Source organism: Camarhynchus parvulus, chromosome 10 (genome assembly GCF_901933205.1).
Source record: "Camarhynchus parvulus chromosome 10, STF_HiC, whole genome shotgun sequence".
NCBI classification, from domain to species: Eukaryota; Metazoa; Chordata; class Aves; order Passeriformes; family Thraupidae; genus Camarhynchus; species Camarhynchus parvulus.
The window spans coordinates 12489326-12516084 of record NC_044580.1 but is presented as its reverse complement, the minus strand read 5'-3'; the positions used below and the strand labels follow the sequence as shown (position 1 = coordinate 12516084).

The following is a 26759-nucleotide window of genomic DNA, read 5'->3' as shown; positions in this document are numbered from 1 at the left end:
GTGATCCTGTGGGAGAGGGGCTCCAGGAGCTCCACCTGTTCTTTCTCCTGACCCCACCATCCATCTTACCACCAACGGGGAGAGAAGTGCCCAGGGCTTTCCCACTCATGAATCCTGCTGGGTGGTGGGGATCTTCAGCCCCTCCATGGAGGAGCAATCTGTGCCTAGGGATGTGCCCTGCAAGGGGGGATGGAGGGAGGAAGGATGGGGAAACCGGCTTGCTATGGTGATGTTTGACAGCTTTGTCTCTCACTGTGTAGCCCATCTAAGTTCGCTCTGTCTGCTGAGCAGGGTCCAAGGTAGCCCAGTGCCAGCCCTGGGTGATCCCTTCTTCTGGTCTCACTGCTCTTTCCACATCTCCTTCACCTTCCTAGTCCCACCTTCCCCTACCTTCTCCTTCTGGCAGCAGGGCTTTTGTTTGCCTTTATTCCCCCATCCTGGCCTTGATGCACTCCAGAATAAGCTATCCCATGGCCTGTCTACCACTTTGAGCTCCTGTCCTGGAACAGGGGTGTGTGTGGGAAGCTGCCAGGGGCCCAGGCAAAGCGTGCTGAGGGGATTAGAGAGGGGCTGGGATGCTTGTCCCGCCCGCTGGTTCAGTCCTTCTTGTAGACAGGGCTGTAGAGGCTGCCGTAGTAGGCCCGGCTGTACATGGACTCGGGGCTGAAGCGGTAGGAGCCCTCGCTCACCCTCCTGTTGTAGGGGGAGAAGGCGGATTTCCTTGGGAATGGGTACTCGGGCTCCAGGGCAGGGCTGCGGTAGTAGCCGTGCCGCAGGAACAGGGGGTCCTCGAGCCCCAGGAAGGACAGGGGGTGATGGCCACGGTACAGCCGCCAGTCACTCCTCAGCTGGGACTTCTCCTCAGTGGAGGGGGCAGCGGGCTTGGTCTCCTCCTCCTCCTCCTCCTTCTTCTCTTTCTTCTCCATGTTGGTCTTGCTGGCCCTGGATGCTTCTTCTTCCTTCACCGACTGCCTGCGGAGCTGAGAGATGGGGTGAGCACCCAGCCAGGTGGAGCCACCTGCCAGCCCTGCTCCACCTATGCTGCACAGCCCTCCCCTTGAACTGGGAGAACCTCAGGAGAAGCCAGTTTGCCCCCAGAGTGGAGAGGACTGGGTGGCTTGCAGTCCTTGAGCAGCTGTGGTGGAGAAACCCTCCCAGGGGAACAACAGGCTGAGGTAAAGGAGGGAGAACAGGGTCTCAGCCTGAACTTTCACATTCCCGGGAATGTGGTCGCACCTTGGCTTGGGCATGAGCTGTGTGAAGGTGTCACCACTGTGTGACCCATTTGTTCTGTTGGGGGCCTCATTGTCATGGCTTTGGGGATGCTCAAGAGGAGGGTGGGACTGAGATGTCTTCATGGCACCCCATCTCCCCAGTCTGACATTGCCTGCAGCTGTGGGGTGCCCATGGCAGGAGATTGAGCAGAATGGGCTTTGCTGGAGATGGACAGGGCCTGGCTGGGGGCAAACTCACCGGCACGTAGCTGTACAGGGTGCCCAGCAGATGCTTAGGGGCACTGACGAGGGTCCCCCCGAGAGCATCCACAGTCTCCATGGCCCTGGACAGCCTGCGGGGGGTGAAGAGGATCAAGCCCTCTGCTGCATCCCAGGCCACGGCTGGCACCTTCTTCACTCTGGAGATGCCCGAGGCGCAGGCGCTTTGCAGGTTGTGAGCCACGCTGCCCACGAGCCCGGGGTCCTGTCCCGCCCGCCCAGAGAAACCAGCTCAGCTCCTGAGGCTGCCCCACATCCAGGCAGGACAGGACAGGGGTGGCCCTGGTTTTCCCATCCCCTTTGCAGCTCTAAGCCTGAGAGATTTCAGCTGGCTGCTCTGCAAAAGCCACCACAGCTCTTTGCAGCAGGGTCTCTCCCTGTCCCTGCCAGCTCCCCCCACTCGGGGCCCCGGGGGACCCTCTGCTCGAGGCTGTGCTTCCGCTGCAGGCAGAGGCAAAGGGCACTGACCCCAACCTGCTGCTTCCCGTCCCCAGCTCCCAGCGGAGCCCGTGCAGGAGCCTGTTCCCAGCCCCACCGGCTCAGACCGCCCCTCCCTGCTGGGACCATGGCGGGGGATTTTTCAGGGGTGTTCAGAGGTTCAGTAGGGAGTTCAGTGCTGGCATCCCACAGCTCCAAAGGAGTTTTCAACATAGACGCCACGGTGATTTTGCCTGGCACAGAGGCTGCCCACAGCTCCCAGCTTTGGGGGAAGGGAAGGGGATCCTGGGCCTGCCCCACTGCCAAACCCCTCTTGCATCCTCCAAGCTGCGTTTCAGGATTGAGCAGGGATAGGGGCCCCAAATGTATGGGGGAACAGCATCCACGGTCCATGGGTAGGAGGATGCTTTGGAGCATTCCCAGCTCACTGCTCTGCTTTTCTCCATACCTGGGTGTGGTTGGTGTCTTTCTTGCCTGCCTTCTCCTGCTTCTGCTCGGGTGCCTTGCTGTGGCGCCGGGTCAGCCAGCCCGTGCTGCCCTGCCCGTCACTGCGGGCCTGGGGGGCTGCAGGGGCACTCGGCTTGGCCAGGCTTCCCTGCCAGGGGAGCAAAAAGGCACCACTCAGAGGGAGCTGGCTGGTCCCACTCTGTCCTTTTAGCCTGAGGATTTCACAGGGGTACACAGGGAGCTCATTTGTGCATCTGGGGAGAAACCCTGAGGGCAGATGGGAGCTCTGGGATTTTAGCACAGGCCGGGGAAGTTGTTCCCACTACAGCACAGGGTAGGAAAAGTACCTCCTTCTCCCCATCCCCTTTGGGTCTCTGCAGGAGCTTTTTGCTTTAGGAAGGATGTTATGGCAAGGCCATAAATCAACAATTACATGCTGGGAACCTGCTAAAAATAACTCGTCCCACTAATGTGGTACATGGTTATGTGTGAACATCACGCAAGAGTCGCCAGCCCCAGCTTGTCCTGCTGAGCAGGGGAAGTGAACTCTGCTCAGATTTACTCCAAGGAGCCTGAAACCTCCTGTCTGAAAGCAAAACCAGCTCAAAAGAGGACATGGGGGAGCAGGAACCCAGCAGGTGGGTCCTGGCACTCACCAGGATGGGGATCCAGGAGGCCAGCTCCTGCCCTTTGGTTTTGGCACGCTGGAGGCTTTGGGTGGTTTGCTGGTAAGCGCGGTGAGACACGGTGCTGACCAAAGCACCAATCCGGCCCAGGGTGCTGGGAGCACTGGGAGCACTGGGAGCGCTGGAAGTGCTGGGTGTGCTGCATGCGCTGTATGCCCTGGGAGCACTGGGAGCCCTGGGAGCACTGGGAGCCCTGGGAGCACTGGGAGTGCTGGGAGTGGTTGTGCTAGTGCTGGGCTGCTGCTGGGACACCTTTGGTGTTGACAGACGTTTCTTTTTGGGCTTCTTATCTAAAGGTAGAAGAGTACAGGCAGAAGAATGGTTACATTGTGGTGGGACAACGCTCCTAGGCAGACTTACGCCAAAATCCTTATGCAAAATTCTCCTGCCCCATGCACCACACAGCTGAGGAGCCACCCAGCCAGTTGTCACCAGACTCCCTCAGAGGGGATTTGGGCATTAGGACTACCTGCTTCTTCATCCTCCTCTGGCAGCAAGTATTCCATCAGCTTCTCCAGCCCTCCCAGGGCTGTGTCGACCCCTGCAGCTGCCATCTGGGTCACTGAGTTCTTCCTTGTGTACTTGGCTGTTGTTTCCACTGTGCTCTTGGTGGCCTCATAACCCTCTGCTGCCAGCTCAATGATCTTATCCATGGAGCTGCCAATGGTGCTTTTGGCGCTTTGGAGGGGGCAGGAGATGGTGTCCTTCAGTTCAGATGCGAGCTGTGGGCAGAGAGATGGAGAACAGCCCCTCTGGTGTGTTTGGGGTGGCATAGGACAGCCAGAGGAACCGCAGGGACCCCAGCCATGTCCATGCCAGCAAGAGGGGCATAATAGCTCTCTCCAGCCTGGGCTGCAGGTAGTTGGCAGGGATGGGACACAGGACATTGCTGACTTGTATTTGGGAGCCCCAACCATCGTTTAGGCTGCAAAGGCCCTTGGAGGAGCCCTCACTTGGAGATGCTGCCTTGTTTCACAGCCAGCAGCCTGTCACCATCCAGAAGCAAGACTAGAGGAGATGTACTGTGGGCTTTTCGGAGGGGCTGGGGGGTCCCAGACTGTCCTGTGGGATGCCATGGGACAGAGAGAGAGAAATGGCAAGGGTTTCTCAGAGCGACTTGTGAGAATTTTTAGGGAGTTGCAAGGATGGGACAACTTGTTAAGTACAAACAATCTGCAGGTGGTGTTTTTCTACTTCATCTTTCTGTTCTTCTCAAGGATGGTGTATGAGGAAGGTGTTTTTGTTAACTAGCCAATCAAATAGAATGTATGGTATTACTCTATAAAAACCTTGTGGTTCTCTAGAATAAAGCCTTCTTTGCTCTTTCTACAACACTGCCTCCCGCCTGTTCCTGTGTCATTCTCAGCGCAAGAGTGACAGGCTCACCCTGTCTGTGACTTACCTTGTCAACAGGGTACTGCAGAGCAGGGATCTTCTCCTCTAGATGGTCCAAGCCCCGGCAAGCCAGGTTGTTGGCCACAGCAACTGCCTTGGGCAAAAGCATGGTAAGAAAAACTCTTGGGCTGTGCCAGGCCCATGCTTGTGCTGGGCCCCCCTGCCCCGTCCCCCCCAGCAGACGGACTCACACTGTGGCTCCAGGCGGCGCACCACGGGCTCCATGCCCCACATGGCCAGGGCGCCGGCGCCCTGCACACCCCGCTCGTACACCTCGCACACCGAGGCCATCAGCGGGTGCGACTCCTTGGTGCTGCTGTACTTGCGCTGCAGCGTCTGGCATGTCGAGCTCACCACGGGCAGCTGCAGCACCCTCTGCAGCACGTTCTCCTGTGCGTGGTGGGTGGATAGGGGTGAGCCAACAGCAGTGCCCTGAGGAGCGCCCCAATTCCCTGAGGAGCGCCCCGCTGCCCGCACACCGCTGGCTCTCAGCGGGTTGCAGTGAGCAGAGATCACTGCTTTGTAGAGGATCAGTGCTTTGTAGAGGAACAGTGCTTTGTAGAGGATCAGTGCTTTGTAGAGGAACAACTGCCCTCCTTGACTAGCCAGCAGTGCCCTCACTAAAATGCTGCTCTTCCATGGCCTCAGTGCAGAGGAGGCACACTGAAGACTCACACTTTGGCTTGCATGGGAAGAGCTGGAGGTTATTTCTCTGGCTGCTGCCACTGAGGGAGCAGGGACACTGCAGGCAGTGTCTGAGGGGGTCGGTCTCCACCGCTCTAATGTCTCAAACCCAACTGTTTAGATGCTCCCTCTGGCTTTCCACCCTGTGGAAACCTCCGTGCTGGAGATCTGGGGACTAAATGGGGCACAGATGAAGGACAGGCACAGTTGCCAGCTAGTGCTTGCATCAGCTCAAGGTTAACAATTTTGAATCTGAACTATTTAATTTCAAGCAAGCAAAAAGGTTTGCCCTTTCCCTTTGATGATGCTCCATCCTACTGCAGGTAAAGATCCACATAAAGAGAACATGGGACATGTGAGACAGCATGAGGTGCGGCTGGTATTCATCCAGCACAGTCAGCACACACTACCGGGCCCCCTTGGCACACCTCTGCCCTTTTCTCTCTCCCTTTCCCTGCACCCACCTTGGCACTTCCATCCTGCAGGGGCTGAGTCTTCTTCACCGTCATTGTGGCACACCCACCTGCAAAGCAAAGTTGGGAACCGCAGACTCTGCCTGAAAGCAGGGCTGGGCTTGGGCTCCCCCTCACTCCTTCACCCCCTCACACAGCAGCTGGGCTGACACACACCTCCCGTGGGTGCAATGGACGTGGCATTGCCCAACATTTGACTTTTTACCAGTTAAACTGTAAAACCAAAGCCTCCATGCAGCCCTGCCCTGCTCGTGTGCCTTAACACCCAAAGATACAAAAACATTAGTTGAGAGGATGTAGTTCAGAGAAGTTATGGTAAGGGCAGGATAAAGTAGGCTGGCAAAGCAAACTCAGAGCAACCAGGATGATAACAGATGTGCATGAGAGTAGACTCTGGCTGAGAAGGGATAGGAAGGCAGGACAGGAGCAGATAGCGTGGTGGGTAGGGATATGGTGAGATGTCCAGCTGAGATCAGCATCCCCCTTGCACATATCTGCTGCTCAAAATGCCAACACTCATCCTTGTGAAAACACAGCTCCAGCCCCAGCACAGACCCCTTTTTCACAGCAGCAGATGAAATTCTGGAAATCTAGAGAGAATGGGTGATCCCTGCTCTCACCCCCTGGTCCCACTGAAGCTGTCCTGGAGCACCCAGTGGGCACAGACTACTCACCGAGGGCCAGCCTGTCCCCAGCAGAGCAGGAGCAGAGAGTGGTGTCTGCACTGTCCCCTCACCCTGGTGCTGTGAGGGTGAGGCACCGTGCTCTGGCCACTACCACCACCACCAGGCCCCACCTCCCATTGCGTGGGCTCGGGAGCTCAGGGATCGTGGTGGAAACGGGCCAAGGAGCTCCCTGAAACCACCGTAATTGGGAACAGATGACGGCAGAAAATCCCTTTTGTCGCCTTCCCTGCAGAGTGCAGCAGCTGCAGCACGGCTGGAATGTTCCAGGGTTTAACACCTCTCCTTCCACACAAGAGGAGAAGGAGCTGCCCTGGCACCTCAGCACCTCGAAAGCAGCAGATCATGGGCAGACAGGGAGAAGGTGAAGAGTCAGGGTTTCCTAAGAGAATAAAACCTTCCTGTGTTTCTGTAAGCCCTGCTGTGCCTCATGATGGACCAGGGTATGATCCTGCTGGGAAACCTAACAGAGACCAAGAAGGTGGTTTCTCCCCAGGACAGTTTACTGAGCACAAGGAGCAGAAGGCAGATGTGGGGGACATATTCTGCTTTAAGCAATCTGGTTTGGGCAGGTCTGCAATTTCTAAGATGATTCATGAGGCTTTTGGTGAGGAGGCTCTAGCTGAGGGTCAGAGCAGACACTGCATTAGGAAAGCTTTAGGCATTTGGGGTAGATGGAGAAAAGATCCATTTGGAAGTGATCTCTGAAGATCACTTCATTCAACTCTTGCTCAAAGCAGGGCTACCCTCAAAGCCAAATCAGGCTGCTCTTGGTCTTGTCCAGTCTTAAAAACTCCTAGGGAGAAGATTCCCCTCTCTCTGGGGCCCAGTTCCTGTACTAACCATACTAATGGTTAAACTATTTTTTCCTAATGTCGAGCTGGAATTTTCTTTGTTGTACCTGACATCTCCTATTCTTGCTTTGTGCACCTCTGAGCAGAGTTTGTGCCCCATTTGGTGATGGTGCAGCCTGTGTTCCATGCCCCAGAATGCCTTACCCTCTCAGTGATCCTCTGACAGACTATTCAAGATGTTTCCTGTGATGGTGGGACCAAAAAAAGACATGGTTCCCCAAATGTGGATTCACAAATGCTGCTGCCCTCCTTGACCAGCCAGCAGTGCCCTCACCAAAATGCTGCTCTTCCATGGCCTCAGTGCACAGGAGGCACACTGAGGACTCACACCATTGTTACTGATCCATTTGTGGTACTGATTGAAAAGAAAACCACACCACCTGCATGGGACCGTGCCAAGCTTTGGTTACTGACTACAGATGAGCAACACTGATGAGACGAGGACAGTGTGGTGGAAAGAGGACAAATGCCTGAGGACAAGGCAATAATCAGGAGATCAGTGCAGATGAGAGGTCCAGGGCTGCTGTGTGTCCCTTGGCATGTGGCTCACAATGCCCACAGCTGCCCAGCGCTCCCATTCAGCACATGGAGGTGAGCACCCAACACGGCTCCATGGCTCCCTGCTTGTGTCTGCACTGCTCCTGTGTGGGGGTGGGAGGCTTCCCTGGGGCATGGGAAAGGCACAGATAGAAAGGAAATGCCCCTTTGCTTCCCAAAGAGCCCAGAGTTTGCTCCCAGGCTGGGGCTGTGCCTGCCTTGCTGGCTGGGTACAGAGGCACATGAGTGTGCTGGGCTGCCTCCAGCTGGTGCTGGGGTCAGACCCTGCCCTCCAGACACAGCGACAAAGGGCACCAGCCTGCTTGAAAGTTTGCTCTCTTGGCACTCAGACTTTTTCCAGCCCTGCTGGCCTGGCTGAAAGTGCAGAGGGCACAGCAACCTCCTCCCTGCCTTGGCTGGAGTCAGGAGCCAACAGCCTTTGCCCTACTAAAGCCTGTGCTCATCCCCTCCCCTTCCTCTGGGGCAAAGGCTGTGCCAGCCCTGGCTCTGCAGGGCAAAGGCACCACGGCCTCCCTGCCCCACCACTGCAGCACCAGAAACCCTCCCTGTGCTCCTGCAGGCAATGCTGAGAGCTCACAGATCCACAGGGTGCAGGGAAGCAGCTTCACACCCCTGTCTCTGCAGTCTGCTCCACACTCAGTAATACACCACAGTGAGGGGATGAGCCAGATCCCCAAAGCCCTGCAAGGCACCTTTATCCTTCGGTCTGGGAAGGGGCTGGAGAAGTATCTGATTCATTTCCATGCAGGATCAGCAACCCCATAACCACTGCTGACAGATGTCTGCCCAGTTTCTTTTTCAGGATGCCCTCCTAGACAAGCTATTTAGATTTTTATTTTACTTTCATTAAAAAAAAAAAAGGTGTGATTTAATTCTTTGTGGCAATATAGAAGTATTATCTCCTGGATTTGGAGACCGATTGTTGCCTTGCTCTTGGCCCAAAAGCTTTTAGACACTTGGAAGACTACTCACACCCTCCCCTAGCAACACTTCCTCTACAGAACTGGTTTATTTGGTATCTCCCTGGTGATGTTGGTTTTTAACCTTTGCCTGCTGTTGATGCTCACCTGGGAATCCCCACTGGCTCACATATTCCTTGAAATGTCATGCCCAGCACAGTGTTAATGTTAGGAAGGCCTTGTCTATAAGCAGAAGAGAAGATGACCACTCTCCTACTGTTTCCATGACAGAATGTGTCTGAAGCCACTAAGCCAGAAGAAAACTCTTGCTAAAGCACTCCTGAATGCCATGCTTTATACATTGTTCAGGAGCTGACATTTGGGAGCTTCCAAGTTTGCAAGACTCTTGCTGCAGGGGGTAGGAGCTAACAGTGAGTTCAGTTTAATGGTTATCCAGGCTCCATCCCTTGCCACCTCTGCCAGAGATGTCACCCTTTGTTAACCCCCCTGAACTGGGTATTTGTCATTAAACCATGACCATGCAAATGAAAAGCTGTTTATAAGATATTTAATAGTTATCCTGGCTCCATCCCTTGCCACCTCTGCCAGAGATGTCACCCTTTGTTCCCCTGAACTGGCATTTGTCATTAAACCATCCAAATGAAAAGCTGTTTATAAGATACTGAAATACAGGTGTCCCTGTCCCTTTCACCCAGCTGTGCCTGCACTGGCCACAAGGCTCCAGCCCTCACTGCTGGTACTCAAAGGCAGCTGATGGCAATTCCCAAAACACCTCCTTGTTTCAGAGCACTAAGGATGTAGTTTCACCTGATACCCACATATCTCTTAACGTTTTTGCAGATGAAATTGTGATTCTAAATTAGCTGGATGAATCTAGCTGCCAGTTGGGTACTGCAAAAGGAAAGCTCTAGAACCCACTCACAGGCAATGTCTCTTTAAAAGTGTCATCCTTCATAAAATTCAGAGATGGGAGGAATTCTCCCCCCTTCAGCATCTCTTTACACCACCTTCCAAGTGATACACAGACACAGTGTCACACTCATCACAGTTTATTGCTTATGTTCAAACATCTTGTTCTTACTCCAACTGCTGTATTGGAAACAGATACAAAAAAAGGCACTAAAAGGATTTTCTCCATATGATCACAATCCTATAGTTTCAGTCACATTATGTTAAGGTACCTTAAATCACCAGCCTCCAGCTGGGGAGCAGAAGGCAAATATTAGTGCTTAACATCCAGTAAACAGAGGTACTCCTGTGTGTTCCAGCCTACATCATGGAGAATGGGACAGGCAGGGCTGAGCCAGCCTGAAAACTCACCCTCATTTCCCTCAATAAGCTAATCCACACCAGGCCCTATGGGAGAAACATCAAAGCCTGGCTCAGGGCTTTGCACAGGGAGGGAGATTGGGCTCTATCAATGGCTTTCCCTGAAAAGTGTAAAAGAGAAAGAGAAAGCAGCTGGCAAACCAGTGAAAGTATTTTGTGAAGTATTTTGCATCTGAGAGCTCCTCTGAGTGGGACTGAAAACACATTTTTAGCAATAGGATGGGGTTCTGTAGACAAAAGCTGGTCAAACCTCCACTGTCAGATGACAGAGACTCCTCTTCCTTGCTTCCAGGGGTTGCTACACACTGGGGTAATGATCAACTCTGACTAAGGTAGGGATGGCTTCCACATTGCCAGGAGATGAAAGACAAATGGAGAAAGAAACAAACAAAAAAATTCCATTGTTATAAAGGAGATGAAGCCTAGAATATAGCCTATAATATATATCCCACACACAATGCTCCATTTTGGCCTGAACTGCCAGTATGCTTCTACTTCTAGTGCTACTCATTTCCATATTGAAAAGAAGAGCTCCTGAAGGCCACATCTGGTCTTCAAACACACTTTAATTATCCTGCCCAGCAACCTCTTTCTTTTCAAACACTTCATTGGCAGGCTATCACTTCATATTCAAACTGGAAGTAATTCCAAGCCCAACCACAACTTCAGGTAAACTGGAGCACTGCCTCACCTGCCTACTTAATTCCACATCCTTTGCCTTTTAATAAAGGAGACCCACACCTTTTAATTTTCTGGTTTTAGATAGCATCAGAAATAATAAGAGAGAACTTTGGTCCAGGTTAGTTTTCACATCTCCTTGACAGATTAAACAAGGACTTCTTACACCAGGAAGCAGCAGAACACACAGGCCTAACTCTGATGAAGAAAAATGTTACATTTATCTCCTGTGTAATGTGCAGTTTGTCTCAGATGGTGTCAAACTGGTACTCTGCAAAGTCAGGAGCAGCAAACACTGCATGCCCGGCTAGAGAGCTGGACACAGCATTTCTCTTTAACCCAGTTACACTGCCAGCCATCCCTGCCAGTGAGGTCAGTGATAAACAATAACACAGTTGCAGGGCAACAAAATGAGGCATTTTCAAATGGTTGAACCCATTCAGCCAGCGAGGGAACACACAAGCAATCATATGGTCGTGAGCAGGCAGGAGAGGGAGCACCAGATAGGAAAGTCTAAACCATGAATGCCCAAATCCAGTAAAAAGCTTTTTTCCACAGGGATTCTGATGTTATCATGACAAACTCCATTCTCTCCCCTCCTTGCACAACTAGAAACATGTCCTTGTAGTTTTTGTGACTCAACCAGCTCTGAGCCAGGCTTCTCTCCTTAACTGCATGTTCCAAACTCCTTATTACACTGGAATTTTTCATGTAAATTTAAAGAGAAAACAAGCTCCTTATCACAATATCATTAATGGAAAATAATTGTGCTTGCAATTACAGGGGTTTGGGAGTTAATATGCTGTCCTGCACCAAAGCCCTCAGCTGTGGCCTGCTGGAGCAGAGTCACTGGCCAACAGTCCCTGGCTCACAATATCAAAGGAAACAAAGAAAGTGCAGATTTCTTGGGACAGGAGTTGGCACTCACTAGACTGCAGCTCCAGCACCACCAGGGCACACACCACAGAGACCATTTCCAGGTGCCACCACAGTGTGCTCAGCGCCTGCAGGGCACAGCATCCACCAACCCAAACCCATCAGAACACTCATCCCTGACATCAGGCAGCTCTAAATGCAGCTCCAAACCCACCTTAGCCCACTCTAGACAATCTGACTGCAGGGACCCTGGATTAGTGAATTGAAACTTTCCAGTGTAAACATGATTAGTGTAGTCATGAATCATGTACTTATTACAGTTGCCTATCCAGTTATTTCACAACCCTGTATTAAAATAAAGGAATATTTTCTTATCTAGCAGCCAAGTTCCAAGTCCTCTTTCTGTTTGTGAAATATTACTTGGCCTTTTCCTCTCTCCACCCCATCAGTGAGTGTGTCATGGCACTAAACTCATCTGCAAAGGCACAGGGAAGGAAAAGTGGCAGAATCCACTTCTTCAGAGGACAAAATTAATCTTGAGATTATTTTAAGACACGTTCATTCGAAAGTGCTATATGAAGATAAAAATCTGTCAGAGGATCAAAGCTGCAGCCTCATACTATGCAGCTCCTTTTATGTCACTGTTTCAGCTTCAGATGTGGGCTTGCTAATGTGAGGATCCCCACCAGGGAGGAGAGCACACCGCAGAAACCAATCACTCCTGGGTTGGTCTTGTAGATTCCCAGTGTATCCAAAGGGCCCGAGAGATCACAGAGGTTTTTCACCAAGTCCAGCAGCAAAGGAGGATTCCCTTTCAGTATCTGAAAGAGCTGGCAGAGAAAACTGTGCAAACCATCGCTTTTCACGCCGTTTAGCTCCTCGCCGTCTTTCTGCCAGGTGGAATTCTCCTTTGCCTTTTCTTCCAGCGCAGCTTGCTCCAGCCTCCAGGAGATCTCATACCAGTCCCTGGCCAGGTTCATCAGCAGGGAGCAGTAGTAGCACTTGGTGGCCCAGGTGTGCCACTTGGGTTTGTCGAGGTGCGGCTGGAGGCCGACGCTGCGGAGCCAGAGCGCGGCGTCGCACACGAAGTACAGGGCCCGGCTCAGGTGGGAGCCCGTGAGGCACAGGCGAGGCACCACCTCTGGCAGCTCTGCAGCTCTCCTGGCTGCCACCAAGGCGTGCACCACATTGCCCAGCCTGAACACTGCAAGAAAGCCCACACAGGTTAGCACAGCCTGGCCTCGCGCAGAGCTCGGCCTGTCACGGTCTGCGTGTGTTTGTACAAAACCTGGAGGGCTCTGGGCATTTGTGTGCTTGAGCACTTGCTAGAATTAGTGAGGAAAGGGGTGTAAACATCTCAGTTCTGCGTAAACATCACCAGCCCAGGACATACACACATGTCTGGTCAACAGCCAGGACTTGCAGCTTCTCTTGCCACTCCGTTCTTGCACCCCTCTGGACCAATATCACCCTTGGCTCTGCAGGATTCAGTGCCAGCAAATAAAGAACACAAACAGAGCCTCTAATTTCAGCTGGACATTGCACTGCATTTTACCTCACTTTGTGGACAGAAGATGTTGCTGCATTAATCCTGTTGCAGCCATGAGATACCGGTGGCCTCTGTGCCTGTGAAAGCCGGTGATTCACGTGCTGAGCACGGGGACCAAAGTCCCTCCTCAGCCATGGATCTGCCACAGGCACATGTAGCTCTTTGTAAACCGTGTGGAACACTGTATATTCCATTTCAAGCTACAACATATGGCAAACCTGATTTCACCTCTGCACCGTTTGGGGTTTGGGCCCTGAATGTTAATACAATATTACTGAAAACACTTTTTACACCCTGCTGCCTTGTCACAGTGGCAGATGCTGACAGCACCCAAGCCTGGTGGAACTACAAGAGCCCAGAATTTAGCCCTGGTGTCTATTAGTGATTTATTTAGCAGAAGCATGACAATTATGGCTATACTGATAAACCAACTGGCCTCCCCTCTGGAAATTACCATAACTCTAAAGCTAATGGAATAATAAACAAATCCATGGCAATATGATAGACTAGAATATTTGTCTCCTGTGTTGCAGTTGTTCCAGGATTGAGCAATTGACAAGTGGGTGCAAGATCAAGCTGAAAACAAGTGATACACACATAGTAACAGTGTAATCATCGTGGATGCAACCGTGACACAGAAGGGAGTGATGCAAATGGTCAGGCTGTAAGCATGGAAGGGTAAGTCATTTAGTAGGGTAGAAATGCTAAAGAGATTAATATGTTAAGTAGGATATAAAAGCCAGATTGAAGGATGTCCTTCAGTGGTGATCTTGTGGGATGATGATCTTTCAGCACTGGGCTGTCTCAACCCATCAGCTGGAAGGACTAATGAGCACACAGCGAGCCAGCCTTGCCTCATAACCCTGGTCTGTCCTTGAACAGAGGTGACAGTTTGGCCTCTACAGCAAGAGTTGACTGTTAACTTATTCCTCTCATCCTTCCAGCAGTAATTCCGATTGTCTAACTGAAGATGAGGCTAAGGAAGTAAAAAAAAAAATCAAATCTATTTAGCCTTACCTAGCCTGGCAAGCCATGGCAGAGATAAGGTCTATTGACAGTTCTGTAAATATACTAAAAGAGGTTTTGTGGCTCAAGGTAGGTTAACTACAGGAAACACAAGGCCAGGAGCTGTTGTACTGGAAGGAGCAAGTGAAGAAGTTTTTATCCCTCTAGACACGGGGTACTTACTTTTCCGGCCAGAGCTCATGCTAGATTCCAACTGCTTGAGTTTCATTACCAGCTTCTTTTTATCGGCTTTATTCTCTATTAAATAGCTAAGCAACATGCATGTGTACTGAGTGGCTCTGGAAGGGAAAAAACGAGGAGAGGGGGACACAGGTGAGACACGGACAATCACGGGATGGCAGCAGCAGGACAGGTTTATTCCACAGACTTTCAACTGTCAGGCTGGGAAGGAGACCATGCAGTACAACGCCACTGTCAAGGCAGGATCCCCTGGAAAGGGTGGCACGGGAATGTGTACAGGTGGGTTTGGGATGTCCCCAGACAGGGACACCCAGGTGTGTTTGGGATGTTCCCAGACAGGGACACCCAGGTGTGTTTGGGATGTTCCCAGACAGGGACACCCAGGTGGGTTTGGGATGTCCCCAGACAGGGACACCCAGGTGGGTTTGGGATGTTCCCAGACAGGGACACCCAGGTGGGTTTGGGATGTCCCCAGACAGGGACACCCAGGTGGGTTTGGGATGTTCCCAGACAGGGACACCCAGGTGGGTTTGGGATGTCCCCAGACAGGGACACCCAGGTGGGTTTGGGATGTCCCCAGACAGGGACACTCCAGCCCCTCCCAGGGCAGCTGCTCAGCGCTCCGCCACCCGCAATGTATAAAAGTTCCTCCTCAGTTTGAAAAAACAAACCTGTGTTTTAGTTTACGGCCACTGCTCCTCGTCCCGTCGCTGGGACGGCGGAGGAGGGTCGGTACCATCCCCGGGCAGGGCGGGACGTCCCCGGGGCCCGCGGCAGGGCCGGGCTGCCTGAGGGGCCGGGCGGGACGGGCACGGCCGCGGGGCCGCTGAGGGGCCCTGGCTCGGTGCCGGGGCTCCCGGGGGAGCACGCCTGCCCCTAGACTCACCGGAAGAGCTGGTCGCGGCCCTGGCAGCGGTTGGTGAAGCCCACGAAGCCCTCCATGGCTCGGCGGCACGGCGGGAGCAGCGCGGGGACCGCGGCCGCTCCGCCCCGCCGCGCCCGGGCCCCGCCCCGCCGCGGAACGCTCCGCTGCGCGCCGCGTTCCCGGCCCGGCTGCGGCACCGAGGGGCCGTTACCACGGCAACCGTCAACAACGGAGCAGCGGCGGTGTCACCGCCAAAGGCTTCCCCCGCCCCGGAGCCGCCGGCTGACCTGCGGCGGATCCTCCCGGGAAAACGAAGGAGCCCGGCACGGCCCCTCGGCCCCCAGCACTGCCCCACGGCCCTCGGCCCCATTCCGAGGTCAGGTGCGCCCGTGTGCTTATGGCCCCGCCGCGGAGCTGGAGCTCGAAAGCACCCGGTGTACTGGAAATGAAGTGTATAAAACTCCCAGTGAGAGCACCTGCTCTCAAAGTTAATCGCTGAGATTTTACCCAAGACGAATAAGTCCTGGATAATTAATGAAGAACAGGATAATATTTTTGGATTTTTTTTTAATGCTTTGCCATAATTCTTACACACGCTTGTGACAAAGCTTTTGGGCTCTCTTTACCTGTGGGCAGCCTGCAAATCCCTGCGTGGCTGAGATGCCCAGAGCAGGACAAAACCCCCGGGAAACAGAGGCGATGCAAGGAGAATTGAGCTGTGCAGAGCAGGGTTGCTCTGGCTATCAGTGCTGAAAGAAAACCCCCTTAGACATCACTAATCAAATTTTCCCCCATTACCTCATGAAAGAAAGTATTGAAGGACTCTTTGCTCTTCTGCATCCAGGGTGGTTCCTGCATCCGTGGTGCGTTTTGCATCTGCAAAGGGAGAGCCATGGCAGTGAATAGCCGGCAGCATTCCCTGGAGATTCCCCCGCCATCTGGGAAGGACTGGCCAAAGGAAGAGGAGGAAAATTTCTTCCTGCTGGATCCCGATCGAAAGCGTGATGTGCTGCCACAGCCCTTCAGGATGATCCACAAACTGGTGATGCAGGTTTTTGAGAGTGCTGTGGAAATCATTGAGAAAAGGGAGATGCTCCGAGAGGCACAAAAACGGAAGGTCCAGCCCATAAAGTGCTTTCCTACAGCTGAATTCCAGGTACGGAGCCAGCGTTAACCACCACAGCAGATCCTGTCATTCTTCTGCTCATGACCTTCCCCAGAATGAGCCACCATCTCACTGGCTGTGTTTAAAAGCCTGCAGCTTCCCAGCTTGTCTGGCAGGTTCTGCTTCCCACCCAATCATCACACCTCTCTAGGTATTAAACGCTAAATTCACCTTCTGCTTCCCGGGCTGGCTCCACCCTTGTTTGCTGGGGAGAAGGTGATTAGTCAGTGGCACACAAGTGGGCAAGCTCAGCTCTGTGGGCTCTGCTGAATGCTCCAGTGGGGGCACAGTGACACTGCTGCCTTCCCCATGAGCATGTGGGGGTGTCCAGGAGGACACCCTGGTGCCTGTGGTTGCCTGGGGGAGTTCAGCACCCCATCACGGCTCTGCACTGGAATGGAAGGGTTCAATGCTCCTGAGTTCTTGGCCTTAAAACCCCTTCTGCTTGTGGGAAGGGGAAAGATGAGAGCAAACTTTCTCACTCTTAACACAGACCAATCTCTGTGACAGAATTGAGACACCCTCCCTTGCTCTTGTGGAGGAAGAATGTGTCAAAATTGTGGAATAAATCAGCATTTTCTGGTGAAAAGGCCAGGAATATATCACCAGCATGGCTGATGAGAATGCACTTGGGTACACTCATCTTTTCCCTTTTTTGCTAGGTAACTGAAAGAGCCAATTGCCTTGCAGTGTCTGGAGAATACATCTTTGTGGGTCTGTCCGTGGGTCTGGCTGCCTTCACCAGGTGTGACTTGAAGGATGTCAGTGCTTGGGATGCAGCCCACACAGAGATCTGTGCCATCCATGCCTCGGCTCTGGGCAACGAGCGCCACGTCCTGCTTGCTGTGGATGAAATGGGTCAGTGTGCCCTGGGGCTCCCTGCCCTGCCTGGGGATCAGCTGTGCTCTGGGGCTGAGCTGGCAGTGCCACAGAGCACTGCTGGAGCAGGAGCAGCATTAGGGTGGCTGAGAATGTTCCTAGAAAGCCCTGCAGAGAGGGCGTTGGACAGCTCGCAGATTGCAGGGTGGCAGCGTGGCCCTGGGGCCTTGTGATTAGCAGGGCTGTGGGTTTGGTGGCCTTTGGGGACAGCAGGGGCAGGTGCAGAGCTGAGGGGGAAGCACAGTGAAGTTTAGGAGCATCTTGGGCTGGGCAGAAAGAGCTCTTGCTCAGTATGAACCCCCTGCCTGTGAGCTGCCCCTGCACCTGTACGAGTTTGTTGGCGAATCTGAAAGTTTTTTTTAAAAAAAAGCTTTTCAGAGCGGCTTATCTATCTCTGTGCACAACCAAAGGTTTACTGGTGCTTGCATAAGGAAGCCAGCAAAAGTTTAGTGCTGGAAAGAGTGGGATGCTGTTCCTTGGGTCCAGGGAGCAATGTAATCCTGCTCACTCTCCTGCACATGTTGTAACAGCCATCTCCCAAGAGCATGGCTAATGTTCATTCACTTTCCTCTCCCTCCTCCTGCTGCTTCTGTATTTCTATTTCAGGGCTTGCCTGGCTCTTCTGCTTTCACAAGGAAAGCTTCCTGCTCATTAAAGCCCTGAATGAAGTGGTAAGTGCTGAACTAATTCCATGCACAGGCTGGGAAGTAATCAATCATGAGGAGTACCAGTTGCCCTCAGAAATTTATTCATAGGCAGCAGTGCTCCAAGGCTGCTGCCCAATATTTACTTTTGTTCTTCCAACAGTCTAGCTGGCCTTCAGCCTGTCGAGAACTGTGTGAGAGCTCTCTGAATCAGTGACCTGGCTTTGATCAGCCTGTTTTTCCTTGGCAGGAGGACATCAGCCAGCGAAGCCCTTGTGTGGAGGTGGTGCTGTCCCGAGGAGGTGATTATGCAGGAATCCTGCTGCAAGGCAAGTGCAGCAACGTGCTGTGTTTGGACACTCCTGTGTTCCAACAGAGGGGCAGCAGCAATGTTTTTAGAATGCTGCAAGTGGTCTGGGTAGCCAGGGATCCTGTTTTAATCCTCCCAGTTCCCCCTCTGGCTTAAGGAGCAGCCCCTGCCACTCCCTGTCCCTTCAGTAATGCTTGGTGTGCGCCAGGGCTGATCCCAATATGAGCTGTCTGGAGCTGCTCACTGCAGTCCTCAGCTCTCAGTGAAAGCAGCTTTCCCTCTCTCCAGAAGTACCAAACTCAGTTTTTCCTCTGCTTTGCTATGGCTCACTGGAAAGATGTAGACCTGAAGAATTTTCTCTGCAAATATGGGCCAGAGAGCATAGAGAGCCTCTAAAATCACTACAAGAAACTCCTTGTTACCATGTTCTTCTGTTTCATGGCAGCTGAATCCATGGCAGGCAGGTTTTCTGGGCCTGTGTTTGGCGGGATGTGCCTGGACACATGCTGAGAATGAGACATGTAGCAGAGAACTAATGTGAGACCATGCCTCACTTTCTACTTTCTACTCTATTACTCAGAGGCTACAAGTCAGGCTCTTGACTGAGTAGCTTAATGGAATTTCTTTGATGGGTGTGGCAGCTTGAGGATTGAGCTGGAGGCTGAGCTGTCAGTCTCCATCAAGCATGTCAAGCCTTAAGTGAGAGGAGAGGAGGGCTGCATGCAGTTCACAGAGATTTTATATTTCAGAAAATACACTGATCTTTTTATAAAGGATAAAAGATAACAGAGGCTGCTTGCCTGAACGACCTTTCCTCCTCCTTTCCAATTGCTTAACATGGTTTCCCAATGCAGACAGCACAGAAGCTTGGCTGGAGATCTACCAATTGCCTAAGGACTCCTGGCTGACAGAGATGGAGGAGAACTCAAGAGCTGCAGAAGAGCTGGCTTGCAGTGAGAGGAGGTCGAGCTCCTCATCTGTGGTACAAAACAGTTCCATCTCCCTCTGTGCTGGTTTTTCTTAGACCTTTTTGCCCACAGCTCTTCCCCCACGCCTTGCTGCTGCAGACAGTGACAGCCTGACCCAGGCTGAGCCCTCGTGCTGGCCCGAGGGGATGGATGGTGTGTGTGTGTGTGTGTGTGTGTGTGTGTGTGTCTGCAGCTGCTGCCCATCCCACATTTCATAAGCCTTTGTGCCACTGGGATGTGTTTACTCTCCCAAGACAGGCTTTCCAAAGAGATTCCCCTGGTCCCAGGGCTCGTGTTCCTGCTGCCCCTCCCTGAAACTGGCAGCTCATTTCTCAGCAGCATTGCTCCATCTGAGGGGGCCTGGGTAAGGGCATTCCCACAGGGCTTCTGCCTTGTGTTACTGGGGGAAGGAGGAGTGGGAACCAGGCAGGATGCCTCTGTTTGGGAGTCTGGAGCAGGGTTTGTGTTTTAGATTCCGTACAAGGAGAGCCTGGTGGGGTCACAGCCTGGCCCACCTGAGCAGGGCAGAGTCTCTGCCTGTGTGCACTAACCAAGGTCAGCTCTGTTTGGCAGAAAACTGAGAAGCTGCACGGACACAGCTCTGCAGAGATGGTCACTGGCCTCAGGGACTGTCCTGAGCTGCAATGGGGAATTTTAAGTGCTGAGTCAGTGCTTAGCCCTCCCCTTTATCACTTTCACCCTGCAGGATTTCACCTCTTAGCACACACACACCTCCTTCCCAGCCCCCTGAACTAACCCTCTGTCATAGCAGCCTCCCAACTCTTTCCTCTTTCCTCTTCCTTCAGCAAAGACTTTCCTGGACATTTAAGAGGGAGCTGCTGTCAGCCTTGTCCTCAGGGCAGACACCCTGCTTAACTTAGTGGAGCCAAAACCAAACACAAGCATTCTCTCTTTGCTGATTCTGTGCAAACTATCCAAGTTCCTGCTCCTTCCTGCTCAGACTGGCTGATTATTAAGCCAGACCTTTTCTGTTTAGCCCAATGTGTGTGGGGTGATGGTGATGGGCACACGCTGGTTTTGGCCCCCTGTTACAATTTTCTGTTCCCAGCCAAGCATATATGTGAGGAGGAGCCCCCTCCTCCAGTCTTGGGCTCTGTGAAGTAAAATCTGGCTCTTGCTTTCAGGAGACACCCTTCAACCTTTAGTCTTGCTTCTTTTTTATTTTTTCCCTTTATTTTCTTAGCATTGCTGTGCTGCAACAGGAATAATTGAGAGATGGCACAAAGACAGGAGTCTGGGCAGGACATCCTTGTAATGTAGTTGAGAAAGTAGTGACACCCTCAAGCTTCTGTGTTTTGGCCTGAAGAATGAGCCCAAACCCAGTATCTCCCAGACATTGCCAGCCCTCCTTTGCATACACAAAGGAGTTTCTCCTGAATTGAACAGGTGAAAAGTCATCAGTGTAGCACACACCACAGTTCTCAGGTGGGCACTTTTCTGTTGCAGGAGCTTCCTGTGCCTGCAATCCAAGATGATATAAAGCTGGATCCCCCAGAGCTGCTGCTGACAGTGAGGCCACCCAAACCCATTACAGGTCAGTCTGTATGTGCAGCCTGGTTCAGGTGCAAAGGCAGCAGGGCCCCTATAAACACAGAGCCGGTCAGAAAGTCTCAGTAACACGATCCCTGGTCCTTTCCTGTCTGTCTAGTTACATGTAATCCTGTAGTGGGAGCTGCTTCCTCCCAGACCATCCCACACATCACCTCTGCCAGCACAAAGTGCTTTGGAGTGTCTCAGAGTGGGGTCGCTGGAGAGGGAGGAGGCTGCTCCCTAGATCTAGCAGCACTCCTGGTCATCACTCTGAGCCCTGGAATTATAGAGAAATGCCAAGGATGAGGAGGGGACAGGCTTTATGTTGGAAAATGCCACAGAGAGGCAAAGTGAGTGGGGTTCTCAGAAGCCTTACCCTAATCCCTGCATTCAAAAACTGTAAAATGAACTTTTGATATGGAAAGTCCCACACAAGATAAAGTGTTTTCTGATTCAAGACCATGCCACCCCCAAATGCCTCCATGGTGTTTGCTTCGTGGTTTCTGCTTCTCCAGGGCTGTGCCTTTTCCCTTTGTGTTCCCAACCCAGGCACTAGTTTTAAAGGCCCTTTGGATGCCTTGAAGGAAGTGGGCGATGGCAGCATGCTTGGCTTGGGGTACAACCACCTAATCAAGGATTCCCAGTGGGAGCTGCAGGAAGCAATCTTCTGTAGCACCTACCAGGAGTATCTGGAGGCTGAGGGTGTGACCAAGGAGGAGATGCCCAGGTGAGTGGCAGCACCAGCCAGGATTCAGTCCATGAGTCACCCACACAGGGCACTGGGCTGTGTAGATGGAAGCCTCTGTCTTTGCTTTGCTTCCTTCATCCCAAGGCTTCAGGGCAGGGGCCTGGAGCCATTCCAGGTCTTGTCATAGTGCTGCCTACTTATCAAAGCCTTTCTTTTACATATATTTCTTCTTTATTTCAGATATGCTACCTTTCATTTCCTCCTTCCTAGCCGGATCCTGATGGGACCAGAAATGGAAGTAGAGCCAGGTAATCCAAATGGACAAAAAGCTGTTAATCTGTGGAGCACAGTCATTGATTGCACGACATTGAGCTCCAGTGAGAGCTCAGTGGGTCTGGCTTGCATCCACTCTAAGTTCCAGCTCCAAGGATGTAAATCTGGGTCAAACTGTCAGCCCTAAGACTTATAAGTCAGTTACTGGCATGGAGTAAAAAAAAAACAACTTATCTTCATATTTTAAAAAAACTCCACAACCTCCCCCCTGAAAAAAAACCCCAAATCAAAACAATGCCCCCCAAAAATGAAAAAGGAGGTATATAGTCAAGATTAAAAAAAAAAACAAACAATCCAAACAAAAAGGAGAGGTTATTCTGGTTTAGTTTCTGTGTGAGCAGAATTTCTATCAGGAGTGGCATGAAAGCTCTAATGAAAGCTTTCTAATGGTGTTTTGGTGTCCTGGATTGTTCCTTTCTTTGTCACCAGTCTTCTTCTTTTTTTTTGCCATCCCCTTCTCTGTACCAGATATTCCAGTTGGCATTGGTGTGCATTGGCATGGAAACCACAATTTCTGCTTGTACTTACTCAACCCTTCCCTCAAGGACAAAGCAGGTAAGAAAGTTTTGCTTTCCCTAGCAGGGCACTCTGTGGGGAGTGGGAGTGTTCTGTGGCCAGGGGCTCTCACTCTGCCAGGTCTTCATGATTGAGGGGAATGAGGAATTGGCAGGAAAGCTGACTCATATCTTGTGGGTGAGGCTGGCATTTGGATCGTGGGGCTCTGTGTTGCACAGACTGGCGGTGTTTTTAGTGAAGCCACTCTGGCAGGAGGCAGCAGAATGGTGCATGTTTGATGGGGAAAATGGGTGCTAGTGCTATGTGAGAGAATGTTCTGCACCTTCTTACAGCTGTGTCTTTTCATGCCATTCTGTTTAGGCTCTGATCTGAAACCTGATGTTGTGTGGCCATGTGCAGCTCCAATTGCATGCTCGGCTGTCAGTTCCTGCTCCAGGTACCTGGCACTGGCAGGTGAAGATGCAACAATAACTATTTGGGATAAGCACCTAGGTGAGCTTGCCCTTTGGGATCACTGTGGATAAACTGCACCTTTGCCTAGGAGTTTGAAGCTCAGACTTAGTGTGAATAAAGGGCTGGTGGTGAATTTACAAGGAAATCTGAAAATAGTTTGGATTCAGTCATCTATTGGGTGCTTGGCCAGCATGGCTGCCCTGGCCCCTGCAGAACCATGCCCATGCAGGGCAATGCAGGGGCTGGAACTGCTGCAGCAAGGACTGATCAGTCCTGCCCCGAGGCTTGAGACAGTGACAGTCCCTGCTTTGCCACTGCACCCTAAGGTCACTTTTGAGACTGTTGTGGCACCACATTCAGGCTGCCATCAGTGCTAGTGTCATCCTGCCATGATGCAGGGACTCTCCTGGCTCAAGAATCTTCTTCTGCCATCTGCTTGTTCTCCCTCTGAGTGGGCCACACTCCAATCTAAGCTTTGCTTGGATAAATGACCAGTTCCTTTTTTCTCCCTTCCTTCCCCAGGATACCCACTGTCTGTGACTGCCATTCTAGAGGAACGTTTCATCCGTAGCATCCACTTTCTGTATGGTTCTGCCAGTGATGAGACACGTGGTGCAGATCCTGTCTATTGTGGTGCAGATCCTGTCTGTGCCATCATCCAGCTCCTAGTGCTGTGTACAGACAGCTCTTTCTATTTGGTGAGAGCACCCAAGGCTGGCAAGTCCAGCATCACACTCCTGGCAGACAGGTGAGCAGTGGCAGACATGGTTTTAGTGGTCCTGTCTAACAGGGAGCCCCAGGTTTGTGTGGAGTAGAAAACTTCCTGCTGTTTTCACCCAGATGGCTCTGCCATGCTGCTGTCAGCAGCAAATGTGGTTTTGCTAGTGCTAAAATTCAATGGTTTGCCAGAATTAGGGGTGTTTCTGGCTTCTTCTGTGCACCAGAACACAAATACTTCTAGCACAGCTCCAGGGCTGATCCTGAACTGTTTGTGTCTCTGCTGGATACCCAGGGGAATTTTTTCTTCCCTCTTCTGTCCTTAACAGAATTCCGTCCCCCCTAGAAGTCAGAGTAAACTTTTATTGCCATCTTTCTATCATTTTTGTGTTCACTTACCCCCTGCTCTGAAGACTCTGGGTTCATGCCTCCCTGGCAGGCAGGGATTTGTATCTCCAATGTAGTTCCCAGGCAGGTTTGCACAGGGATGGGCCCCAGGGTTCCTGCCCAGGAGGAGACAGGCTTTGTCTCTATAAGGAAGGGGCCTGGCTGGGACTGTTTGCCAGCCAGTGTGACACAAATTGCCACTGTCATTATCACAGCCTCTCAGTGCGTGCCAGGTACATGCAACAGCAGCATAAACCTCTGTCTCTCTCACAGGCCTGAAAATCCAAATCTTACAGTCAGTGCAGTGATGCCTGTCCTGGCCTTCCCCAGTGCAGTGAGTATTGCTGCCAGCTCTCTTAACCTGGGTGGGAACTCATGTCCAGCTGTGCTGGGATCTTTTTTCCAGCAAGGGCAGTAAGTGGGTGCCTAGAGATAATGAGCAGGGCAATCAGATCCTCACATCCTCACATCCTTTCCAGCCTACAAATATTTTTGGTGTGAAGACTTCCTGCACCAGCTACAGGGCTGTGTGTAGCTGGTAATGCTCAAAGGATTTCTCTTCCATGACCTTACTCAGTATCCCCTGGCACTTGTGCCCTCTAGCTGGCCACTGAGGTGCACGTGGACAGGTGAAGGTGGGAGGGTTCAGCCATGAAGCCTCAGGCATCAGGGTCAAATATGAGGGGGCATCCTGGGGAGGAAGGTACAAACACAAATCCAGCCAGACCTTACAAATGGCCTCAGAAAGTTTGCAGGCATGGGGAGGAAAGGACTAAAAGCCACTCACCATAGCAGCCATGCAGAAGGCTGGATCCACCTCATTTCTAATGTGCCTTGTTGCCCTTTTCCAATCCAAACCTCCAGCAGTTTTGGTCCAAGTTCCCTGCAAGGGCTGTTCTTCATCTCTGTCACCCTATGACTGTGGGGCAGGCAAAGAAAACAGCATCATAGTTGGGGATGTGAAGTCCTGGATGTCATCTCAAGTCCTTTACTGAAAATGTTTTTCACTTGCTTTACACCTACTTGTTAATTTTGCCTCTTCAGGTCCTGATCTTCTGCTGGGATGGCACAGTGTCCCTGATGAACACTGACACATCCCAGACTGTTTACTGCTTCTGCACCCCACCTTCTCATGCTGTAGCACCTGCCTGGCAGCCAGTGTTCACAGTGGATAGTGCCAACTGCTGCTTGCTGCTCCGAGGTGGGTGCTCATAGGTACACCAGCACTGGGTGCTTTCAGCTGTGCACTGCTCCTTGATTGTTCTTGTTGGGTGACTCCTGATGCAGTAGCTCACTGTTCTTGTCTCTGTCTAGGAGATGAGCATGAGCATGTAGATGAATTTTTCCAGAGCAAAGCCACTCACAGCACCATCTTCCTGTTTGACTTCAACTCCTACCCACTGAAAGAGGCTTTCCCAAAGAAACCAGATTTGCATCTCAAACCCATGGAGGAACTGCAGTGGACTGAGAGATGTAACGTTTTTTTACGTGATAGGTTTCGCTTCCTGCCTGAGAGGTAAGTGCACCTTACCTGCATTTTTGTCAGCTGTGGTGCTGCTGAGCTCATGCAAGGGCTCACCCTGGAGCTTCTGGGTTGTTCTGTGTGCTGTGAGAGATTTGTGCCTGAGAAAGGTTGGTGTTCAGGCAGCTGGATTCCTGACAGCCACCCAGAAGCCTTCCTCCTCTCCCTTCTGTCCTTGCTAGAACAGCTTCAGCTGTAAGTCAGGATGCAAGTTCTGATGTGATTTTGTGCAGCACACTTTGTGCAAGCTTTTCAGGGAGCATGATCCTCACATGTTTGCATCCTCCTTTAGACCCCACATCCAGGCAGAGCTGGGATCTCTTTTGCCTCTCTCGCCCCCGCATTCCCGGGTGCCTGTGATGTTTAAATGGTTTTTGTTGGGGGTTCCTCGGTTGGAGCAGGTCCCCGCAGCCTCGGGGCTGGAGCATCGCGCCGCTGCTGTCATTAGATGGCACTGTGACATCTCTTTTTGGGTCCTTTGCCTTGAATTCTGCTGGGAGCCTGGAGCTAGATCCGTGTCAGTCTTTGGTAGCTTCTTTTCACAATGCTTTAATTTTCCAATTCGAAAAGAAACAGGCGGGTGCTGGTGCGACCTTATAGCACATATTTATTACCTGGTAGCTTTCCCTAATTCCTTGTCTCCAGGGTGAATCCTGTGGAGTTGTCTGGCTAGTTAAGTGCAGAAAAGTTCCATCCTATGGCACCAGCCAGCAGTTGTGTCCCTCCTTCTCAAAATGCTGGAGAGGAGACTCTTGTCTGCCTTATACCCCAGAACTGGGGAGTCACCACCTGCAGGGATATCTTGCTCCCTGGGAACTGAGAGCTGAAGCCAGAGCAGTGCAAATACAGCTGCAGTGGGACCTGAGTCTGCAGAGATCTAGAGACAGCAGAAATTCAGAGGTCCTTGCTGTCAGGAGCAGTGAACTTGAGTATTGATTGGCATGAGGGAATCACTGAGATTTTTGGACACAGGGAGTAGAACTAATTAATTGGTAGTGAGCCCCAGGGGCCCTTGGGGATGTTGTCTGAGCACTGGGGGAATGTCAGGGACTGTTTTTGTTTTAACCACGCTTTCCCCACATTTTTAGGCAGGAGGTACTGCTGGAAATGGAGAAGCAGGAATACTGGGATTGTCTGCAGGCACGGGCAGCTGCCATGGACAAGGAGAGAGAGAAAGTGAAGGGAGAGAAGAAGCAGTAGCCAGCCTTGGATCCTGAAGGCCAGGCTCCTGATCCAGCACTGGCATTTTGATAGACACTCTATTGCAATCATCTTTCCCCCAGAGATATGGAGCATCAGAGCAATCTGGTGTGTTACAATAATAGGGTGCACCTTAATAAAGCCTTTCCTCCATTAAAATAAGTAAAATAAAGCCTTTTCTCCATTAAAAGTCTCTTGCTCTTCACAGGATTGGCATTTTGTCAGACTCTGATTTTCTGTCCTTGTGTTGCTGGAGCTCACCAGTGGGTCTCGTTTTTTGTTCCTACCCACA

The 26759-nt window shown here is 51.9% G+C and overlaps 3 protein-coding genes across 4 annotated transcripts; 1 reads left to right on the top strand and 2 right to left on the bottom strand.

The window, feature by feature from the left end:
- Positions 1–568: 568 nt before the first annotated feature.
- Positions 569–5652, bottom strand: PLIN1 (perilipin 1). The gene is made up of 8 exons (XM_030955504.1): positions 5608–5652; positions 4651–4849; positions 4467–4549; positions 3534–3786; positions 3035–3354; positions 2380–2526; positions 1474–1698; positions 569–980 (listed from the first exon to the last, which is right to left on the bottom strand). The coding sequence occupies exons 1-8, from the start codon at positions 5650–5652 to the stop codon at positions 597–599; spliced, it is 1656 nt and encodes a 551-aa protein (XP_030811364.1). The 3' UTR covers positions 569–596.
- Positions 5653–9671: 4019 nt separating this feature from the next.
- PEX11A (peroxisomal biogenesis factor 11 alpha) lies at positions 9672–16052 on the bottom strand. 2 transcript variants are annotated; one of them, XM_030955235.1, is made up of 3 exons: positions 15933–16052; positions 14252–14367; positions 9672–12718 (listed from the first exon to the last, which is right to left on the bottom strand). In XM_030955235.1, the coding sequence occupies exons 1-3, from the start codon at positions 15935–15937 to the stop codon at positions 12153–12155; spliced, it is 687 nt and encodes a 228-aa protein (XP_030811095.1). In that variant the 5' UTR covers positions 15938–16052; the 3' UTR covers positions 9672–12152. The 2 variants fall into 2 exon arrangements, with proteins under 2 accessions (XP_030811095.1, XP_030811093.1); XM_030955233.1 differs by lacking the exon at positions 15933–16052 and adding an exon at positions 15156–15273.
- WDR93 (WD repeat domain 93) lies at positions 15399–26539 on the top strand. Its single transcript, XM_030955232.1, has 16 exons — positions 15399–15510; positions 15979–16290; positions 16962–17157; positions 17785–17849; positions 18073–18151; positions 18987–19114; positions 20568–20655; positions 21201–21378; positions 21580–21647; positions 22141–22227; positions 22549–22680; positions 23164–23389; positions 24019–24079; positions 24790–24946; positions 25060–25261; positions 26356–26539. The coding sequence occupies exons 2-16, from the start codon at positions 16027–16029 to the stop codon at positions 26465–26467; spliced, it is 2043 nt and encodes a 680-aa protein (XP_030811092.1). The 5' UTR covers positions 15399–15510; positions 15979–16026; the 3' UTR covers positions 26468–26539.
- The last annotated feature ends 220 nt before the right edge of the window (positions 26540–26759 follow it).

Excerpts from the sequence above, each read along its gene's own strand:
- PLIN1 (XM_030955504.1), bottom strand. The coding sequence starts at position 5,652 with ATGACGGTGAAGAAGACTCAGCCCCTGCAGGATGGAAGTGCCAAG. Across the intron at positions 4,550-4,650 it reads GCGCCGCCTGGAGCCACAGT|TTGCTGTGGCCAACAACCTG; the intron begins GTGAGTCCGTCT and ends TGCCCAAGGCAG. Across the intron at positions 1,699-2,379 it reads AAGACACCAACCACACCCAG|GACCCCGGGCTCGTGGGCAG; the intron begins GTATGGAGAAAA and ends CGGGCGGGACAG.
- PEX11A (XM_030955233.1), bottom strand. The coding sequence starts at position 15,211 with ATGGAGGGCTTCGTGGGCTTCACCAACCGCTGCCAGGGCCGCGACCAG. Across the intron at positions 14,368-15,155 it reads GGCCGCGACCAGCTCTTCCG|AGCCACTCAGTACACATGCA; the intron begins GTGAGTCTAGGG and ends TTTCCCTTCCAG. Across the intron at positions 12,719-14,251 it reads CATGAGCTCTGGCCGGAAAA|TGTTCAGGCTGGGCAATGTG; the intron begins GTAAGTACCCCG and ends GCTTTCTTGCAG.
- WDR93 (XM_030955232.1), top strand. The coding sequence starts at position 16,027 with ATGGCAGTGAATAGCCGGCAGCATTCCCTGGAGATTCCCCCGCCATCT. Across the intron at positions 16,291-16,961 it reads TTCCTACAGCTGAATTCCAG|GTAACTGAAAGAGCCAATTG; the intron begins GTACGGAGCCAG and ends CTTTTTTGCTAG. Across the intron at positions 19,115-20,567 it reads GGTCGAGCTCCTCATCTGTG|GAGCTTCCTGTGCCTGCAAT; the intron begins GTACAAAACAGT and ends TTTCTGTTGCAG.